General features: G+C 45.3%; 1 protein-coding gene across 1 annotated transcript in view; it reads right to left on the bottom strand.

Moving 5' to 3' along the window:
• Positions 1 to 11,216: 11,216 nt before the first annotated feature.
• The window catches only part of LOC134989895 (zinc finger protein 37 homolog), a 30,962-nt gene continuing 19,373 nt past the window's right edge, over positions 11,217 to 22,805 (bottom strand). The window contains exon 4 of the mRNA XM_063950632.1: positions 11,217 to 12,299. Coding sequence (XP_063806702.1) covers positions 11,731 to 12,299 — 569 coding nt within the window. The 3' untranslated portion in view covers positions 11,217 to 11,730. The remainder of the gene's footprint in view (positions 12,300 to 22,805) is intronic.

Below are 22,805 nucleotides of genomic sequence, written 5' to 3'. Positions count from 1 at the left end.
GTCCCAGCACTGGCAGATATAATAGTGTGTGGGATGTGAATTAGAGCGGAAGCAGCAGCAGGACACAGCGCTGGATTATGGTCGGCTGTGTGCTTACAGACATGGGGGCATGGGAGAGACTGCTATCCAGAGATCCCCAACTCAGGGATATACCCCTGGCAGCAGGAGAGACTAATCCAACATGACGCTGGGTCAGACAGCACCAGGAGGCACCATATATGAAGAAGGCAACCAGTAGGCTGATTGGAATTTATTATTACTAAAACATTACATATTAAAGGGGGTTACTCATCGGCCATGTGCAGCTGAGCACATCACCGATACAGTACCCCAACATCGCTGGCTTTCCTGTGCATTATAGGCATTACTGAAACCTGGTGGGATGAATCTCATGATTGGTCAGTTAATATGGAGGGTTATACGCTATTCAGGAGAGATAGATCAAACAAATGGGGTGGAGGGGTATGTCTTTACGTAAAGCCGTTTTTAAAACAATGTACGGGAAGATATTCATGAGGAAACTGTAAACACTGTTGAGACGTTATGGGTTGAAACTGCATGTGGGGGAAAGAAAAAGATAGTATTGGGGCTGTGCTACAAGCCCCCTGGTATTAATATGTCTGACGAGGAAATGTTGCTGAAGCAAATTGATAAAGCGGCGAGAGTAAGTGATGTAATAGTGATGGGAGATTTCAACTATCCGGAGATAAATTGGACAAACGAATCATGTGATACTGCTAGGGGTAATATGTTTTTAAACACACTAAATGATAATTACTTACTTCAACTAATCGAGGCACAATGCAATCTTAGACCTGTTGTTGACAAACAATGGGGATTTGATATCAAATATCACAGTAGGGGAGCCCATAGGAAACAGCACCACAATATGGTCACATTTAATATCAATTTTCATAAGCAGTCCTATATAGGTTCAACCTGGACTCTGAACTTTAGCAAAGCCAACTTTGACATGATGAGGGAAGCTTTAAGGGACACTGAAAGGGAATTTTTGTTTCAAGGTAAAAACACCACAGAGAAATGGGAGGTGTTGAAATCGCTGCTCGATGAGATTACTCGTAAATTTATTCCCATGGGCAGCAAACAAAAGACTAAAAACTCCAAACCAATGTGGCTTAAAAAAAAAATATCAAGGCACTTATGGGCAAAAAAAGGCGACCATTCAAAAAATACAAATTAGACAGGAAGACAGAGTCATTCCAGTACTACAAGGATTGCAACAAAATATGTAAAAAAGAAATAAGAGCAGCTAAAGTAGAAACTGAAAAGCTAATAGCAAAGGAAAGTAAATCATTTTTTTTTTAAATATATCAACAGCAAAAGATTAAAGGAGGAGAGTAGAGGCCATTTAAAGGACAAACTGGGAGTCTTAATCAAAAATGATAATGACATACAGTAGTGGATAAATTAAGAGTTTTCTCATCTGTATTTACAATAGAGGACCAGATACATGAACTAACACCCAACCTCATTAAGGATAATGTCCCACTGCTAACTGCTTATTTAAGTGAGGAGGAAGTCTGTGACCGATTGAAAAAAACTAAGATAAACAAGTCACCTGGTCCAGACAGTATTCACCCAAGGGTTCTCATGGAGCTACACTCTGAATTAGCAAGACCTCTATATTTAATCTTCAATGATTCACTTTCATCAGGCATGGTTCCCAAAGACGGGCATATAGTGGAAGTAGTGCCGATCTTCAAAAAGGGAAGTAAAGCTGAACCGGGCAATTATAGACCAGTTAGTCTTACATCTATAATGGGGAAAGTGCTGGAAAGCATTCTAAGGGATAGGGTACGGAAGATCCTTGAAGCCAAAAAGAATATTATTAGGAACCAACATGGATTTTTGAAGGATAGATCACGTCCGACAAACTTACTAGGCTTTTATGAAACAGTGCGAACCTTGATCAGGGTAAGGTGGTGGATGAACTGTAATCTTTTTAGACTTTGCTAAGGCTTTCAACACAGTGCCACACATGAGACTTCTCTATAAGTTACAAAAACTGGGGCTAGGGAGCACAATATATACTTGGGTTAGAAATTGGTTAGATAATAGGGAGCAGCACGATGTGGTAAATGGAACTTTTTCAAATTGGACCGAAGTACTAAGTGGTGTGCCACAAGGGACTGTACTTGGACCACTTTTGTGCAACATTTTCATTAACGATCTAGCAGAAGGTCAGTTTTTGCAGACTATACCAAACTATGTAAAGTTATAAATTCGGAGGGAGATGCTGAGTCTCTCCAGAACGATTTATTCAAACTGGAGTCATGAGCAGCAAAATGGAGAATGAGTTTCAATACAAACAAGTGCAAGGTAATGCACCTTGGTAGCAAGAACAAAAATAACACCTACATACTAAATGGGGTGGTGTTAGGGGACTCCGGACTGGAAAAAGACTTAGGTGTTCACATAGATAACAAATTAATTAAGGGGATGGAGATGCTGGAATACCAGGAAAGACTTGCAAGGCTTGGCATGTTTACACTGGAAAAGAGGAGATTAAGAGGAGACATTTATAAATATTTAAGGGGACAATAAACAGAGCTTGCAGGGGATCTGTTTTTGGTAAGATCAACACAGAACACTCGTGGATACCCACTTAGGTTAGAGGAGAGGAGATTCTGCACACAGAGGCGAAAAGTTTTTTTCACGGTAAGGACAATACGAGTTTGTAATTCCCCTGCCTGAGAGAGTAGTGATGGCAGACTCAGTCAATACTTTTAAGACTGGGCTAGATAAATTTCTAATGGATAAGGATATACAGGGTTATGGAGGATAGATCACGTACTATAATTACAAATAGATGAGGAAATACAACACAACGGCAGACTTTATCAAACATATAAAACTAGTCCTGAAAATAATACAGGGTAGGAGAACATAAATAGGTTGAACTCAATGGACAAATGGTCTTTTTGCAACCTCATAAACTATGTACCTATGGGGGTAAATCTGAGTTGATCGCAGCAGGATTTTTGTTAGCAGTTGGGCAAAACCATGTGCACTGCAGGGGAACATGTGCAGAGAGAGATAGATTTGGGTGTGGTGGGTTCAATCTGCAATCTAAATTGCAGTGTAAAAATAAAGCAGCCAGTATTTACCCTGCACAGAAACAATATAACCCACCCAAATCTAACTCTCTTTGCACATGTTATATCTGCCTCCCCTGCAGTGCACATGGTTTTGCCCAACTGCTAACAAAAATCCTGCTGCGATCAACTCAGAATGACCCCCATTGTACCATAGAAGGCTGACACCTCTCGGCACTGATGGATAATCAAATACACTGTTTAACCTCATGAAGTGTAATAGTCTGGTCGCAGGATTCTGTGCCATTGTTGGTGATATTACGGGTCACAGAGCACAATGCTGAGAAATAACCCGTTCCTATATTTATACCATCATCTAGAGAAACAAGGGTGTGTAATCCGGGTGGTCTTCAGTATGCCGGCAGTCGGGATCCTGGCGCACAGTATACTGGCGCCGGAATCCCGACAGGCGGCATACCGACACTTATTCTCCCTCGTGGGGGTCCACGACCCCCCCGGAGGGAGAATAAAATAGTGTGGCGCGCATAGCGCGCCACCGTGCCTGCAAGGGGCTCATTTGCGCTCGCCACACTGTCGGTAAGCCGGCGGTCGGGCTCCCGGCGCTGGTATGCTGGTCGCCGGGAGCCCGACCGCCGGCATACCATACCACACCCGTGTAATCTCACACCGAGGACTGGAGCATGAATACAATGGTGGCTGAATACAGTGGCATAACTACCGAGGGTGCAGGGAGTGCAGCTGCTATGGGGCCTGAGATGTTTCCAGGGCCCGTTGCTCCCCCTGCACCCAGTCAACTCTAAAGCCCGTGGTGGAGGTTTGGGGGACTGCTGGCACTGGCTCTTTCCACCTGCAGGGCTTCCAGAAGTGCGGTCATAGTCCACCAAAGCTTCGCCCCCCCGGCCGCGCTAAGCTCTGTCCCCGGCCACCTGAAGATGTGTCAAAAAAGGAGGAGCCCCTGGTCACACAAAATCTGCCACTTGGCGGTGCTAAGTTCCACCCAGCTTCAACAACCCGAAGATGTGTCACCAGAGGAAGAGCTCCCTAGTCACAAAAAACTTTGCCACCCCAGCCACAATAAGCTCCGCCCCTTCATGGAGGTCTCCCACTTTTTGAGAAGCATCCTGTCCTGCCACAGTGTCCTGTCCTGCCACAGTGCTTCCAGCAGTTAACCTGGTTGGGTGAGTCACAGTGTCCCTTCTAAGTCCCGCCTGACAATCCATGATATCTATGATCCATTCCAATCAGGATTCAGGAGAAGACATAGCACTGAAACAGCCCTGGTGTGTGTTAAATCATCTTCTGACGGCAAGAGACAGAGGTGACTGTTCAATATTAATTCTTCTGGATCTCTCTGCAGCATTTGATACCGTGGACCATGGGCTTCTGATTGAGCGCCTGATACATTTTTGTGGACTGGATGACACAGTCCTAAATTGGTTCAAATCATTTCTCACAGGCAGGTCACAGAGAGTATCGTCTGGATTATACTCATCACCACCAGTGCCATTGCCATGTGGTGTCCCACAAGGTCCTATACTATCCCCCATTCTTTTTGCAGTATACATGCTCCCGCTGGGTGAAATAATCAGGCGCCATGGGCTAGTCTACCACTGCTATGCACAACTGTACTTGTCCTTTGCTCCGGGCACTGATAACCCAATAGCAACCCTAAGTGGCTGTCTAGCTGAACTCCAGGAGTGGATGAGTGCCAGTTGGCTGCGACTGAACCCGGATAAAACAGAGGTCCTTATGATACGACCGCACCATCAAAGGACAAGACTGAAGCATAGCCAACCAACTGGACTTACACTTGGGGATTCGGAATTACAAACCACTGATCGTGTGCGGAATCTTGGCGTTGTCCTGGATGGTGGCTTGACACTTAAACATCAGATATCAGCCACAATCAAATCCTCATTCTTTCACCAGAGGAACATAGCCAGAATCAAGCACTTAATTCCCTCAGATGATCTGCCAAAAGTCATCCACGCATTTGTATCATCTCGATTAGACTACTGTAATGCCCTCTACCTTGGTCTCCCAGCAAAAGAATTGCACCGCTTACAGCTGGTGCAAAACACAGCTGCCAGGCTGTTAACCAACCAACCCCGTTCTAGCCACATAACACCCATACTCTACTCCCTTCACTGGCTGCCTGTAAGATGGCAAATCATCTTTAATATTGGCTTACTGAATTTCAGAGCACTACATGACCAGGGCCCAAGGTACCCGAAGCAGCTACTGACCCCATACTTCCCCACTCGATTACTGCGATCTGTAGATGAAGGACTTTTAGCAGTACCTAGAATCTCCCGTAATTCATCTGGGGCTCGAGCTTTTAGTCATGCGGCTCCGACTCTATGGAACTCACTTCCCCGCACAGTGCGAGAGGCCCCAACTATAGAATCCTTCAAAAGTAGACTCAAGACTTTCCTTTTTACTCAAGCATTCCCATAATTGTCCCTTTAGTATCTCCATGCTTCTGTATTTTATGAAAATCTGTTCTGTACTTCATTATTTTCTGTACTATATTATGCTATGTATCTGTTAAGCGCCTTGAGTCCTATCGGAGAAAGAGCGCTATATCAATAAAATTATTATTATTATTATTATTAAGTGGTTTAGTTTATATGCTCACTCCCCCTCTCTCCTCTCTCTTCCTGCTCTCTCTCTCCCACTCTCTCTCCCTCCCCCTCTTTCCTGCTCACTCTCCCTCCCTCTCTCCTGTTCACGCTCCCTGCTCTCTTTCTCCTGCTCACACCCTCCCCTTTCTCTCTCTCCTGCTCACTCCACCTCCACTCTCTCTCCTGCTCACTCCCACTCTCTCTCCGCCCCTTTCCTGCTCACTCCCCATCCCTCTCTCCTGTTCACTCTCCCCTCTCTCTCTCCTGCTCACACCCTCCCTTTCTCTCTCTCCTGCTCACTTCACCTCCACTCTCTCTCCTGCTCACTCCCCCTCTCTCTCTCCTGCTCACTCCCAATCTCTCTCCCTCCCTCCTGCTCACTCCCCCTCCCTCTCTCCTATTCACTCCCCATCTCTCCTCCCTCTCTATCTTCTGCTTACTCCCCCTCCCTCTCACCCCCTCTCTTTCTCCTGCTCACCCCCTTCCTCTCTCTCCCTCTCTCTTGCTCACTCCTCCACCCTCTCTCCTGCTAACTCCCTCTCTCTTCCCACTCCCTCTCTTCTGCTCACTCCTATTCTTTCACTCTCCTGCTCACTCCACCTCCGTCTCTCCCCACCTCTCACTCTCATTGTAGTGATGAGCAGGCCTAGCCCTACGCGGCTGCGTAGAGCACGGGGTTGATGAGAGTGCTCTGCAGTCAGTGACAGTGTCTGAGTCACCGTTACCCGCGTTGCAGCATGCCACCCTCCAGAGTTTTACTGCAGGAGGATAGCAGCTCCGGGTGAGGGGGTGAGGTGCGTGAGCTCTGTGCTGATGCTGAGGGGACAATGGTGGTCGGCGGGTGGTGCATATATGGCCATGGACAAGAGAAGGCGGCCTTCAGGAAACTGCTGTGCGCCCGGCTCCTGTGCGGTCTGTGAGCTCCTCGCTGCTGCTGCTGCCGTCAGGAGCAGGTAAGCGGAGCAGAGAGCCTAGGCTGCAGCCTGAACCATGAGCGTGTGTTGTGCGTAGAGTGCGACAAATGCTTTGTGGATGGGGGTGGGTCAGCATCTCCCACCATGCAGTAACAGAGAGGTCACAAGATAGGGTATATGGATGACTGGCACTATATGGCCCAACATGCCTTCCCTACAGTTTACAACAGTGGATGGCTGATGGGAGAAGGTGTCGGTGGCTCTTGCTTCTCTTAGCCAGCCTGTGACAGGTGTGACAAATTGTTTTATTTATATATATATATATATATATATATACACATACACACACACTCAAAAAACAACAACAATTAACTTAGTAAAAAATATATATTGTGATGTAGCGTGTATAAGCGGCTCCTCTGTGGTGTAATGTGTAAAAGCGTCTGTGGTGTAACGTGTATAAGCAGCTCCTCTGTGGTGTAACGTGTATAAGCGTCTCCTCTGTGGTGCAACATGTATAAGCCGCTGTGGTGTAATGTGTATAAGTGGCTTCTCTGTGGTATAATATGTATAAGCAGCTCCTCTGTGGTGTAACGTGTATAATCGGCTGTGGTGTAATGTATATAAGTGCTCCTCTGTGGTGTAACGTGTATAAGCGTCTCCTCTGTGGTGTAACGTGTATAAACCGTTCCTTTATGGTGTAACATGTATAAGCGTCTCCTCTGTGGTGTAATGTGTATAAGCAGCTGTGGTGTAACATGTATAAGCAGCTCCTCTGTGGTGTAACATGTATAAGCGGCTCCTCTGTGGTGTAGTGTGTATAATTGGCTCCTCTATGGTGTAACATGTATAAGCGGCTGTGGCGTAATGTGTATAAGTGGCTCCCCTGTGGTGTAATGTGTATAATTGGCTCCTCTGTGGTGTAACGTGTATAAGCAGCTGTGGTGTAACATGTATTAGTGGCTCCTCTGTGGTGTAACGAGTATAAGATGCTCTACTGTGGTGTAACTTGTATAAGCGGCTCCACTGTGGTGTAACGTGTATAAGCATCTCCTCTGTGGTGTAACGTGTACAAGCGTCTCCTCTGTGGTGTAACGTGTACAAACGTCTCCTCTGTGGTGTAATGTGTATACGTCTCTACTGTGGTGTCATGTGTATACGTGCCTACTATGGTGTGGTGTAGCATACATAAGGGGCTCTTCTGTGGTGTAGCATGTATATTGGGCTCTATTGTGCGTTGCAGTGTGAATTGATAATATTCTGTGTTCATGCCTCTTCCACATAAAGCCTCGTTCCTATATATTCCACTAAGGGGCGCCTTTCAAGATTTTGCTATGGGGCCTACACAGTTCTAGCTACGCCCCTGGCTGAATAGATAAAAAAATTAAAGGGGAACAGAAAGAAACTTGTAGTACATGAAAAACATGCAGAGGAGGGAGGGGCAACCAGTGCGGGACCTGAGGACATGTAGTTGGACCAGTTTTATGTAATATCTGGTGATTACTACTGGGGTAGAAGGTAATGTCTGCCTCCTGCAGATCACACAGAGAAATGCACCAGTGTAGATGCATGGGGGAGAGAGAGTCTTGATGTATCAGAGTAAAGTTATGGGTAAATGTGGCAGCTATAGTTTAACGCAAGAGTAATTGTTTTTTACAAAGCTGATTAATAGTATTAAAGGTAATTAAATATGAATTACTGAGAAGGGATGGTATCTAGGAGCCAGTATCACTGGGGACATAAAGCTAGCATTACGGAGCGGGCCTCCCCCTGGGTGACTGACTTCTACAGTTCACCCAGGTCTGAAGACCACTTAAAGACCACTTCAGACTTATGTGTGCTGGAACTAGTCTCTCATGGGTACGCGGTTTCTTACAAGCGACATCCCCCTCGCCAATTTTGCACCACGGTTCTCCCTTCAGAACCGATGAAGGAGCAAGCTTTACAAACCGAATTCTGGCTTTTCTGCAATGAGGCCTTGACTTAGGTCTTCATCTGGCCTCAAGGTTCACATATCTGCCTTGTCGGTGTGGTTTCAGAGAAAAATTGCGTCTATACCTGACGTTCATACTTTCACTCAGGGTGTCATTCAGATTCAGTCTCCCTATGTACCTCCTGTGGCTTCATGGGACCTGACTGTTGTATTGAATGCCCTGCAGGAGTCTCCATTTGAACCTCTTGAGACGGTGGACCTTAAATGGCTCACGGCCAAGGTCCTGCTCTTGCTGGCTATTGCCTCTGCAAGAAGGGTGTCGGACTTAGGCGTCTTGTTCTGTCGTCCACCCTTTCTGATATTTCACCATGACCGGGCAGTTCTACGAACTGGACCGGGTTATTTGCCTAAGGTGGTGTCATATTTTCACCTTAACCAAGTGATTGTGGTTCCGGCCTTTATCTCTTCGGATCTGTCTCCCAAAGAGTGTTCTTTGGATGTGGTAAGGGCCGAGGACTGCCTCTATCAGGAGGTAAGATACCCTTTTTGTCCTGTTTGTGTTTCACAAACGTGGCTGGCCTGCGAATAAGCAAACCTTGGCAAGATGGATTAGAATGGTGATTGCACAAGCTTATGCGCAGGCTGGACTCCCAGCTCCTTCTGCTATTAATTACTGTGTTAATTAAAGGTATATCAGATACTATAGAACAGTAAATGTGTTATGATGAGGAGATATGTGCAGATAGACACCTAACCAAACTCGGTTGTAGATACACAGAAGAATATTGGTGTAGTACCGTCAGAGACACATAAACATCCGTGACATACTTATCCTGTTCTTTTTCATTTATTAATATGTATACATGTATTCCGTGAACATAGAGACAATATGATATATATATATATATATATATTAATGCATACAAAAAAAGATTTCATTTCAGCACTTTGGGGAAGATGTATTAACCTGGAGACGGCATAAGGAAGTGATAAACCAGTGATATGTGCAAGGTGATAAAGGCACCAGCCAATCAGCTCCAATATGTAAATTAACAGTTAGGAGCTGATTGGCTGGTGCCTTTATCACCTTGCACATATCACTGGTTTATCACTTCCTTATGCATTCTCCAGGTTAATACATCTACCCCATTGTCTTCTTTGCTGCTTGAGTGTACACATATATCCTTGCCAACTACTTCTCACGGATATATATACCCTAGCCCCTGCCTCGCTGCTGTCAGCTGGAGTTTCCCAGTGTGCTACTTGGTATGCCGCAATCTTGCAAACATAATGTTGCCTTCTCTGTATCTTCTGTTAAAAGTGTTGCTTCCTTGTGTTTCTATGTATTTCTTATTACATATTGTTGATTGTTGAGGACATAATTTTCTATACAGTTATACACTCGTCCGCAGCTGCAGCGGGCCCCCTCTCTGTTTGGTTCCAGGACAATAGGCCTGGCGGTCCCCCCCTGATGGCAGCCCTGGCTGCCACCACTACGTGATGGTAACGGACATATTTAAATAAGAGAAGCATCATAACAACATATAAAAAAAAAAAACTCTCTAGCTACAAAGTTTAATTAGATTTTATGTTCCACAACAAATTGAGCTCAAATGCTGCTGTTTACATCACCTGTCCTATTTTGCGCAAATGTTCCAGTTTTGGCAATCAAGTTTGCATTTGAGGGGGAATTGCGGCAAAATCTAATGGTAGGTGGGTGGAAGGGGTGTAGTAGGGTATGCCGATGGCCAGGCTCCCAGCGGCCAGCATACCAGCGCCAGAATCCCGACCACCGGCATACCGACAGCTGGGCGAGCGCAAATGAGCCCCTTTGCGGGGCTATCTATTCTATTCTCCCTCCAGGGGGGTCGTGGACCCCCAAGAGGGAGAAAAGGTGTCGGTATCCTGGCTGTCGGGATTCCGGCGCCAGTATACTGTGCGCCGGGATCCCGACAGCCGGCAAATTGAAGACCACCCGGGTGGAAGAGGGATGGCACATTTACAGCATCATTCCCTGCATTGGGAGGGAGCGCAGCCGTTTACGCTAAGCAAGAGGACATAACTTTTCCAGTTCCTCTGAAATGGTGGAAATCGTCCCTCACCCTACACTTCTGATGTGAGAGCACGTTGTACCTTCCATTTGTTCTTTTCTAGGAGGATAATGAACCAAAGGAGTCACTACATTCATACACACAAAAGTAACGGTCACTACAGTCATACACACAAAAGTAACGGTCACTACAGTCATACACACAAAAGTAACGGTCACTACAGTCATACACACAAAAGTAACGGTCACTACAGTCATACACACAAAAGTAACGGTCACTACAGTCATACACACAAAAGTAACAGAAACAGTCCTAATGTCCCGTCACTCTCATACCCAAAATAACACAAACCAAGAAGTAATTTATGTGATGGTTTCACTATAGCCAGAGCCGGCCCTAGGCATACGCAAACTAGGGCATTTGGTAGGCTTAGGGGCACCAGCAGCTTCTGCTGATTAAAATGATATGTGGCATGCCTATATTCTGGTGTAACTGGGGCTGTATCTGCATACGAAATGCTACGTTGCAGTGTATTCCTGGAAATCACTGTAATGTAGCATTTCGTATGCAGATACAGCCGCAGTCGCACACAGAATATAGGCATGCTGCATATCATTTTAATCAGCAAAAGCTGCTTGTGCATCCTAGCCACATAGTAATGCAAATAAGATGTATTTTCATAAACAAAAGGCTCCCCAACGTTAGCAGAGATGCCAGATTACTCGTGCCAGGCATGTCGTGCAGAACTAACGGCGGTGCTAGGGGGCACCAGCCAAAACCTTGCCTAGGGCATCATATTGGTTAGGGCTGGCTCTGACTATAGCCAGTATGCACATTTTTAGATGGATCCATAAGAGGACACAGCACCTACTATATTGCAAAACTGAGGCCCAAAAACGTAGCCCTGCACCTTATTATATTTTGGGTAGGAAAATATGACCAGTTTCTTATTTGTAAACGAGCCTTGTTATGTTTGTGATGGGCAGTTTATTCACCTAGACCGGTGTGAACTCTTTGATGATGATAAATATTTGAACAGGCAGAGAAGCAGCAGCCACACTGGGCACACTCATATGGCCTCTACCCGATATGAGTGCGCTGATGCCTGACAAGGTCGTCTCTCTGGACAAATCATTTGTCGCACTCTGTGCACTTAAAAGGCTTCTCGCCGGAGTGAATCTGCAGGTGCTTAGTAAGGGCTGAACTGCTTGTATAGCATCCCCCACACTCTGGGCATGAAAATAGTCTCTCCCCATTGTGAATGCGCTGATGCCTGACAAGGCTGAGTTTCTGGGCAAAGCATTTGCTGCACTCTGTGCATGAAAATGGCCTCTCCCCGGTGTGAGTGAATTGATGTCTGACAAGTTTGGCTTTCTGGACAAAAGACATGTCGCACTCCGAGCACTTAAACGGCTTCTTGCCGGAGTGGATCCGCTGGTGCAATGTAAGGGCAGAACTGCTGCCATAACTTCTCCCGCACTCCTGGCATGAAAATGGCCTCTCCCCGGTGTGAGTGCGTTGATGCCTGACAAGGTCGGATCTCTGGAGAAAACATTTGCCGCATTCCGTGCACTTAAATGGCTTCTCGCCAGAGTGAATCCGCTTGTGCGTAGTAAGAGCAGATCTGCTGGCAACGCATTTCCCGCACTCCAAACATGAAAATGTCCTCTTCTTAGGATAGTGTGAGGAGGCGTGCGGACCTGTTGGGGACAAAAGTACTAAGATAAACCCTCTCAATGGATGGGTCGCGCCATTATGATCGATAAACTGTTCATAGTTATACACATGTATGAGAGCAATATCAGATATTACATATATTCAAACTCATATACAATTGTTACTTATAAGTTAACTCTGCCATTCCTGCAGAACCTTGGAGTTTGTCTAGAACGGTCTAGTTCACTGTGTGTTAAAAACATAAATGGACTGATGTACTGGCATCGTCATTCCACTCACATCAGCACAATGGAAGCAGCCATCTTTCTTTTTACACTACGAGAATGTTGCTGAATCTGTCACCTCCCCTAATTCTGGGACAGGACAGATGTTAGACAGATATCCACATTTACTTCACAATTTTAAAAGGTACCACAACCTGTCCAGAGAATATTTTTTGAAGTTTTCCCCATTCCTATTCCTGTAATGATCTTACAGACATAGGGGAAGTGTGAGAGGCTGCTATCCTTTTTCCCCAACTCAGGGATTAAACCCTGGCAGCAGGAGAAACTAATCCAACATGACGCTGGGTCAGACTAGGAGGCCCTATATATTCAGAAGGAAACCAGTTTAGTGGAAGTTGTTACTATCACAAAAACAAGGAGGAGTGTAACAGATTGGGTACTGAAACCCTGATACCATACCCAGCATGGCTAATTTACTAGCTTGTGCATGTCTGCAAGTCAGTCATATAAGGATTCTCCTGTAGCCACAGTCTGGCATGGCATGGGTGCCACAATCTTGCCTGAGGTCAGCTGAAACAAGTACAGCCATTCAGTGTCTCTATGCTGCACATGATTTCCACATCCAATCCTGTGTGGGAGCTCCCTATTTAAACTACCCTCTGCCAACTGTCTATTGCCAGTACAACTAATCTTCTAAAGGCTCCCTTCCTGAGCTTCAGCATCTGTTCCTCTCCAGTGTTCAGCAGAGTGCTCCTAATCTTCTATGGATGGTGTAACTGTAATGCTTAGCATTACTGCCTCACAGCACTGAGGTAATTTTATTTATTTATTATTTATTTATTAGCAGTTTCTTATATAGCGCAGCATATTCCGTTGCGCTTTACAATAAGAACAACAATTATAGAACAAAACTGGGCAAAGACAGACAGACAGAGGTAGGAAGGCCCTGCTCGCAAGCTTATAATCTATAGGGAAATAGGCATTGATACACAAGGATAGATGCTACCTGTTACATAATGGTTCCCCAGGTTGCTAGGTTCTTAATGGGTTGTATATGATATGATCACCCAGCAATGTTGGAAGACAAAATGTGAGTTTATGTGGACTGTACAGAGGGGATGTAACTTGATAGGGAAGCTGTTAAGGTTATGTGTGTGGGTCTGAAATTTGGTAGGCTTGTCTGAAGAGATGAGTTTTCAGAGAACGTTTAAAGGTTTGGAGACTAGAGGAGAGTCTTATTGTGCGTGGGAGTGCATTCCACAGAGTGGGTGAAGCCCGGGTAAAATCCTGTAATTTTGAGTGGGAACAGGTAATACATGTGGATGAGAGACGCAGATCTTGTGCAGAGCGGAGAGGTCTGGTAGGGAGATATTTTGAGATGAGTGAGGAGATGTATGATGGTGCAGTTTGGTTAATAGCCTTGTATGTAAGTAAAAGTATTTTATATTTGACACGGTAGAATACCGGTAACCAATGGAGGGACTGACAGAGCGGATCAGCAGATGAAGAACGTCTGGCGAGGAAGATTAGCCTCGCAGCTGCATTTAAAATGGATTGAAGTGGTGATAGCCTATGTTTGGGAAGACCAGTAAGGAGACTATTACAATAATCAATGCGGGAGATGATGAGTGCATGGATTAGAGTTTTTGCAGTGTCTTGTGTAAGATAAGGGCGTATTTTGGATATGTTTTTAAGGTGCATGTAACATGATTTAGAGACAGATTGAATGTGAGGAACAAAGGACAGTTCATAGTCAAGGGTGACACCTAGGCAACGAGCTTGTGGGGTGGGGTGGATAGTTGCATTGTCAACAGTTATAGAGATATCAGGTTGGTAACTACTCTTAGCTGGTGGGAAAATAATTCATTCGGTATTGGAAATGTTGAGTTTGAGGTGGCGAGATGACATCCAAGATGAAATGGCAGACAGGCATTCAGTGACACGAGCCAATACTGGTGGTGACAAATCTGGGGAGGATAGGTAGATTTGAGTATCATCAGCATACAAATGGGTTTGATTCTCTCCATGGCCCTAACTGTATGGAGTTTGTATAGTCTCCCCGTGGAGCATGGGCATCCTCCCACAATCCAAAAATATACTGGTAGGTTAATTGGCTACCGACAAAAAATAACCATAGTGTGTAAGTGTGGGCGTGTACATGTGTTTAAGGCAGACTAGATGGGTCATTTGTTTCTTTTCTGCCATCAACATCCTGTTTCTATGTTTACCTTATTCAGCATGTGTTCAGACCTCACCATTCTGCAGTAAGGAATATCATCTGCTATCCCTGTTGTGATCAGTGCTCACCACAGACCAGTGTGCTGTCTGCTACCTGCAGTGTACTCAGTGTCTCTAACAACGATCTACTATTCATAGCCTTCTGCGTGCAGACTCCTGCATTGCTACTACTGACTGTTACCATATAGGGTGACACTGAGAGAGAAGTATCACTCACCCTCCTAGTTTCATTCATCCCAGTGTAAAACAGACCTGCCCTGCGGCCCTAGCCCAGAGTACAATATAAACTCAGAATCTGTCAAGGGGTTTCAGTCATTGGCAATGTGCATCTGCGCATATCACCGGTAACTACCCCAACATCACGGACGTTCCTGTGCACCTCTATGGGGGTAAGAGGTCAAAGCCTCCATCTTGGTGGCTGTGAGGTGCCAGAGAAAGACGGCAGTTTGCTGAAAATGGAATATAATGGATAACGCCTCATCCTACTGTGTCACCAACATATAATAGCTGCAAGGTACGGCTCCATTGCTGGAGATATTACAGGTCCCACACAGCCATACTGAACAACATCCTGTCCCTATATACTATCATTTATACCATGGTATAGAGAGGTGAGTGTGTGTAATGGGACAGACGTCCTCTGTACCCCACAGTGAGTGGGCAACAGGAAACCTGTACAGCAGGCACTAGGACGGGCAGATGCCAGCCGTGGCTATGACAAGGTCACAACTCTCTGGCGCATCTACACATCAGGGTGCGATTACCTCGTAGTCACTTAGGCAATAGAGATGAAGCCTAATCCCACACCGAAGACTAGGAAATCAGCTATAACACTAGGGCATGAATACAATGGCGGCGGAACAGATACAATATTAGGTTACATGTTGAGTCATATGGAATAGAACAGCACATTGCATGCTATCTGATCAGAGAAACATACATAGTGATGGCTATATCTTATGTTTATCCACTTTAGTATGTTACTATGAAGCGTGTCTGGTCATAGCCAACCCTTCTTCATGGGCAGTAATAGCAACACTGACACCTAGAGGTTATAGAGAAAATAACACACACACAGGGAAAGCTGATCCCATGTTCCTGGAGATGCCCCTTATTGTATCACTAGGAATGAAGGACGTCATTTCCACCTAGTGAGTGATGAGCTACACTCTTGTGTCTACTGATCCGGGCCACAAGATTCCGTAGGTATCCTGCCCCAGTGATGTCACTGATTCCTAGTGGCTGCATTGTCATGGGTATTGCTTCTGCCCACAAAATGGCTGCCACCACTACGTGATCATATCTCCCAACATGACCCTCTCCAGCAGGGACAAAATGCTGTGCTTCTGGACTTTTCTCTTAATTTATGATTGCCGGCACCTGTTTTGAGGAGGTTAATGGATAATAAAGGTGTTTCAGCACAGGTGATGGCAACCATAAATTTAGAGGTAAGTCCAGGAGCAGAGCATTGTGTCCCTCCTGGAGAGGGTCATGTTGGGAGGTATGAATGATGGCAGCAGACATATTTACAGAAGAGAAGCATCATAACATGATAAACTCACCAGCTACAAAGTTTAATTATATTTAATGTTCCACAACAGACTGAGTGCAAATGCGGCTGTGTGACATCACCCATCCTCTTTTGCGCAAATGTTCCAGTTTTGCCAATCAGGTCTGAATTTGAGGGGGAATTGCTGCAAAATCTGATGGTAGGTGGGTGGGTGGAAGGGGTGCTCAGTTTAGTGAATTATACTACGGGATTAACACGAGGAGGAGCAGATGGCACATTTAGAGGGAGCGCAGCCTTTTCTGCTCAGCAAGAGGACATGACTTTTCCAGCTCCTATGAAATGGTGGAAATCGGACCTCATCCTACACCTCTGATGTGAGAGCACGTTGTACCTTCCAGTTGTTCTTCACTAGGAGGATGATGAACCGAAGTTATCACCACATTCATACACCCAAAAGTCACAGAAGTAACAGAGACCGTCCTGATGTCCCGTCACTCTCATAGCAAATATAACACAAACCAAGAAGTCATTCATGTGATGGTTTCACCATATCCACTGCGTACATAACGCATTTGGCAGGAAAATAAGTCAATTTTTCCCCCCTGCTGGTAAACAAGCCTCGTTATGTATGTGACGGGCAGTTCAGTCACATAGACTGATGTGAACTCTCTGATGTTGATAAAGATATGAGCTGGTAGAAAAGCAGCGGCCGCACTGGGAACACGCAAACGGCTTCTCCCCGCTGTGAGTGTGCAGGTGCTTTACAAGGTTGACTTCCTGGACAAAGCATTTACCGCACTCCGTGCACTTAAACGGCTTCACGCCAGAGTGCACCCGCTGGTGCAAAGTAAGGGCAGACCTTTTGGTAAAGCATCTTCCGCACTCCAGACATGAAAATGACCTCTCCCCGGTGTGAGTGCGTTGATGCTTGTCAAGGTGGGCTTTCTGGACAAAACATTTGCCGCACTTCGTGCATGAAAACGGCCTCTCCCCGGTGTGAGTGCGCTGGTGCTTGACAAGATCGGCTTTGTGGATAAAACATTTGGTGCACTCCGAGCACTTAAATGGCTTCTCACCAGAGTGAATCCGCTGGTGCATAGTTAGAGCAGATCTGCTGGCAACGCATTTCCCGCACTCTGAGCATGAAAACTTCTTAGGATAGTGTGAGGAGGCGTGCGGACCTGTTGGGGACAAAAGTACTGATATAAACCCTCTATACATCAGCGGATGGGTTGCGTCATCATGAGCAATAAACTGTATAGTTATACACATGTATGATATAGATATCAGATATTACATGTATTACAAAACCATATACAGTTGTTACTTATACGTTACCCCTGCTATTCCGACGAAACCATGGCGTTTATCTAGAAGTGTCTAGTTTACGGTGTGTTAAAAACATAAATGGACTGTAGTAATGACATCGTCACTCCACTCACATCAGAAAAATGGAAGCAGCCATCTTTCTTTTTACACTACTAAGGGGAAATTTATTAAGAATAGTGTTTGTTCCATTTTGCGTTTTTCAGAAATACAGCCGTAATTTTGAAAAACAGGAATTTACTAATGGCCAATTCGCATGGAAATCGCATGTCAACTTCGACTTCGCAGACCAAACCGCGGCAAATCCCCATTGGAACAAACAGCGTCAAAATAAAATTGGTACCAATACAAATTGCTAATTTACTAAGTATCCTGTTTGCGAAATCGATCGAACCCCCACCAAAATCGCAACACAATTCACAAAATCAATGCATAAAAAACAATCGTGTTTGTTGCTAAGCCTGTTAGGATCAAAAGATCAGTGAGGTCTGTGCAGGCTTTCGTATTTTAAGTGAATTAAAGGGTTAATTTTAGGGGGAAAATGTTGTGGGGTCCACCCCACAAGCATAACCAGGACCGGCCTCTTAAAAGTACGGTGGTGGGGCTAATGCCACAGCCAGAAGACACACTTGACGGGGTCCCCCATCCAAAGCATTCATCCCTCCAATTAGTCACCCCAGCCTTGGGAATCTTTGGAAAGTGGGGACCCCCCAATATAGGGGTTCCCCTATATCAAGGACCCTCCAGGGCTAGGGTTAAGCCCGAGGCTCTCCCCGGCACCCCTTTGCGGTGAGGGTTGTGTTGATTTCATTTGTGTATAAGTGTGAGTAATATTGCTATTTTACAGGAGAACTACAGGTTCAAGCAAGCCTCCCCCACATGCCGGTACTAAACCACAAGTACGTCTGCTTTGCCATGTTCTCCTGTAGTATGTTTCCCTGCCAATAGGGGTCATCAGCCCTCCTTTGTTTGACTGTTGTACTAGTCTGTCCTGATGTGCTGCCCTCCTGACTATGTGATGAGGTCAGGTATTGGTTAATTAATCAACAATTACCAACATGGACAACACCTGACATCTCCTTAATTAGCCTGCTGGGTTCCAGAACTCAGTGCTGGTCATTGATGTTTTCTTGTCTCATAGGAAGACCTTGCTGTTCCTGTCTGTTATCTTTGCTCCTTGGTCTACAAAGGTTTTGTATCCTGCCATATTCAGTACTGCAGAAAGGGAGTCTTATACCAGCCCTGATTCTCTGCGCCTGGAACTTGTCATTAGTTACGGTATACTAATTCTGTCTTTGCAATGCTCCTTATTCTGGTCTTTATTTTATAGCCACCATCCATTATCTGCCATTCATCCTGGTTCATTTGTCATGGCATGTCCAAGTTCATTCTGTTCCTTGCTGCCCGGCCTCTTCAGATGTCTTTGGAAATATCATGTTTGCAAACCACCATGTTACATCTGTGAATACCTGCCTTGTCTATGTTAATCTGTACCACTAATAATTCTACACCCTAAGTTTATCTGCAATTCCTGCCACCCGAGTTATCCCAAAATAAACGTCTTCTTGTATTCACTGCTATTACCTGGACTTGATGATTTTGCTGCACTCCAGGGGAAAATCATAACACATATGGGTCATTTAGTGCCCGCTGGCACCTATAGTCCTCCTGTAAAAGAAATATCTAAAAAACACAACCACACAACACACACATTACAGCACAACTTTAATACACTCGCTCACACTTGCATATACTCACCTTGTCCCTGGTGCCACTCAGTCCTTCTCTCCTAGTAGAATCCCTCTACATGGCTAGAGAAAAAAAAAATCTAGATTCACCTACCCTTGCGCCGGTTGGTCCACTTGTCCTTGTAGGCATCCAGAGGGTTAAAAGAACACACCAAACCACCCGATCCCACCCAGACACAAGCCTCGCTGTATATATACGGCTCCCAGAAGAGATGGAACCCACAAGATTTCTGTCACTTGCAGAGGCGCCAGCAAATTAGTGGCTGCTACCATGGGAAGAGGCAGCTGATTGGCTGGGAGTGCCCTGTCAATCGACAGCAGCCCCTCATGTCCCCTGGCTGTGGCAGTGCCACCCCTTTTCCCCCCACTAGTAAGAGCCCATGGCTGGATGTGGAAATACGGAGAACCCCTACGCATTTGTTCCCCATATTTCCAGAACCAGGACCAGCTCAAGAGCCCATTGCTGTTCACTGAGATACAGGGGACCCCCATACCATTTTTTTCCATGTAGTTTCTGAACCAGGACCCGCTCACACAGCCCGATGCAGGTTATGATTTCCTTTTGCGGGAAGTGTGTGTGGGGTGGGGGGACCCTACATTGTTCTTTTACAAAATTAACCCTTTAATTCACTTAAAACACAAAAGCCTGCTTCACGACAAACACACTGCTTTATTGCAGCTAAATTCGCACCTCCCAACATGAATCCTATCACCATCAGATAGCACAATTTAGCCCAATGTAACTGTCAGTAAATGTGCAATTTGCAGAGCAAAACATCCCGGTGGTAAGGAGCAATCATAATTTGCAGCCCAACACGATTCTTAGTAAATTTCCCCCCTAGAATGTTGCTGAATCGGTCTTCTCCCCTCACTGGCATTATTGGGAAAACACCATGAAGAATGGGAAGCGACAGAGTTATAAATGTATAGCGTAATTCTGGGACACAACAGATGTTAGATGGATGTCCACATTAATTTGACAAATTTAAGTGGAACCCCAACCTGCCCAGAAAAAATTGTTTTGTTTGTTTAAAGATCATTTTATTTGCATTATAAATACTAATACACAAATGTTTTGTACCAGAACCACAAGTACAATGATACATATGTGCAGTGAGAGTAGTAGTGATAAGTATATTTCTCCAAAAGTAAAGTAACAGACAGAATATATAAAATTAGCGATCGACTACCAATATGAATTACAAGGCAATATTGGTCTTGACTAAAGGGCTTTATATTGGTGAAGCCAAAGAAAACATCTAAAATGAACTGTATACATAAATAATTGAAACGTAGAGAGCAATTTGCACATGAAAAAAACAAAACGTACATATGAAACAGAAAGAAGTTGAGTAAAATAGAATATCAACAGCGGTAAGACACACATCAGACAAAGGGAAGCAGGAAGGAAAGGTGGGATTACAGGCATACAGCGGACACGTTCAATAGCGAGTTACATTGTCAAGGTATATAAATACTTAAGACAGTGTCTTAGACACTTATAACTTGCTAAAGAGTTCTAAATCTATCGGTGCGTCTGAAGGGTTTAAAAAATATTGCCGGCATTTAATTGTCTACACAGAGACCAAGAAGTAGACTCAAATAAGTCATTGATATGGGTTTGAGTTGAGTTATCCAACTGTGAAATGTAAAGTCCCCACCGTTTCTGAAAGAGAAGCACCCCTTTACCAGATCTGGGAGCGTAGATTTATGAGCAAAGTCTAAAATTTGTAAATGGATACGTTTGACAGTAAAGAATATTTTTTTAAGTACCCCCACCTATTCCTGTAACTACTGGCCATCTGGGGGGCAGCTCATCCTGCCCCATCTACCGGACTAGCAGTCCCAGCACTGGCAGATATAACAGCATTCGGCTGTGAATCAGAGATGAGGCAGCAGTAGGACGCAGCGCCAGGTAATATTCAGTCATGTACTTACAGCCATGGTGAAATGTGAAAGGCCTACTATTCACAAATCCCCAACTCAACCAGAGAGACTAATCCAACATGACGTTGGGGCACACAGCAGTAGGAGGCCCTATATATGCAGAATGCAACAAGTAGGTTGAGTGGAAGTTATTACTATTACAATACAATGAGGAGTGTCACAAATCGGGTACGGAGACCCTCGTAACATACCTGGTACTGCCGATTTACTAGCTGGCGCATGTCTCCTGGCCAGTCATATCAGAATTCTTCTATAGCCACGGACCGGCACTGCAAAATTGCATGAGGTCAACTGAGACAAGTACAGCCATTCACAGTGTCTCTACACTGCACATGACTTCCTTATCCAATCCTGCACTGGAGCTCCCTATTTTAACTGCTCTCTGCCACCTGTCCATTGCCAGTACAGCTAGTTTTCTAGGTCTCCTGACAGAAGCAGTTCTCGCTTTCAGAGATTCAGCATCTGTTTCTCTCCAGTGTTCACCAGAGAGCTCTTAACTTCTGGTGACAGTACAGATGGTGTAATGCTTAGCATTATTGCCTCACAGCACTGAGGTCATGGGTTAGAGTCTCACCACGGTCCTGTGTGGAGTTTGTATATTCTCCCCGTGCTTGTATGGGTGTACTCCCACAATCCAAAAATATTCTGGTAGGTTAATTGGCTTCTGAAATATGGGGAACAAATGAATAGGGGTCTCCAGTGTGTAAGTGTGGGTGTGTACATGTGTTTAAGGCAGACTAGATGGGCCAAATGGTTCTTATCTGTCATCAATGTCTATATTTCTATGCATGTATTAAAACCTCACCATTCTGCAGTAAGGAATATCATCTGCAATCCCTGTTGTGATCAGCGCTCACCACAAACCAGTGTGCTGCCTGCTACCTGCAGTGTACTCCGTGTCTCTATCGTCTGCTATTCATAACCTCCTGCATGCATACTCCTGCACTGCTACTACTGACTGTTACCATATAGGGTGACACTGAGAGAGAAATATCACTCACCCTCCTAATTTCATTCATCCCAATGTAAGCCAGACCTGCCCTGTGGCCCTAGCCCAGAGTACAATACAAACTCAGAATCTGTCAAGGGGCTTCAATCATTAGCAATGTGCATCTGTGCATATCACTGGTAACTGCCCCGACATCACGGACGTTCCTGGGCATCTCTATGGGGGTAGGAGGTCAAAGCCTCCATCTTGGTTGCTGTGAGGTGCGAGAGAAAGACGGCACTTTGCTGATAATGGAATAAAATGCCTTATCCTACTGTGTCACCACCATATACTAGCTGCAAGGTAAGGCTCCATTGCTGGAGATATTACAGGACCCACACAGCCATGCTGATAAATAACCTGTCCCTATGTACTACATACTTGCCTACTCTCCCGGAATAGCCGGGAGGCTCCCGAAAATCGGGTGACCCTCCCGGCCCCCCGGAAGAGCAGGCAAGTCTCCCGGAATCAGGGGTCCCCCTGCTCGTCCGCCCACTTAGTGTGTAAAGTGGGCGGTCCGGGCAGTTGATGACGCGATTCTTGCTGAA

This window comes from Pseudophryne corroboree, chromosome 2 (assembly GCF_028390025.1).
Source record: "Pseudophryne corroboree isolate aPseCor3 chromosome 2, aPseCor3.hap2, whole genome shotgun sequence".
Taxonomy (NCBI): Eukaryota; Metazoa; Chordata; class Amphibia; order Anura; family Myobatrachidae; genus Pseudophryne; species Pseudophryne corroboree.
Note: the sequence above shows the minus strand (reverse complement) of the source record. Positions and strands in the feature narration are given on the sequence as shown.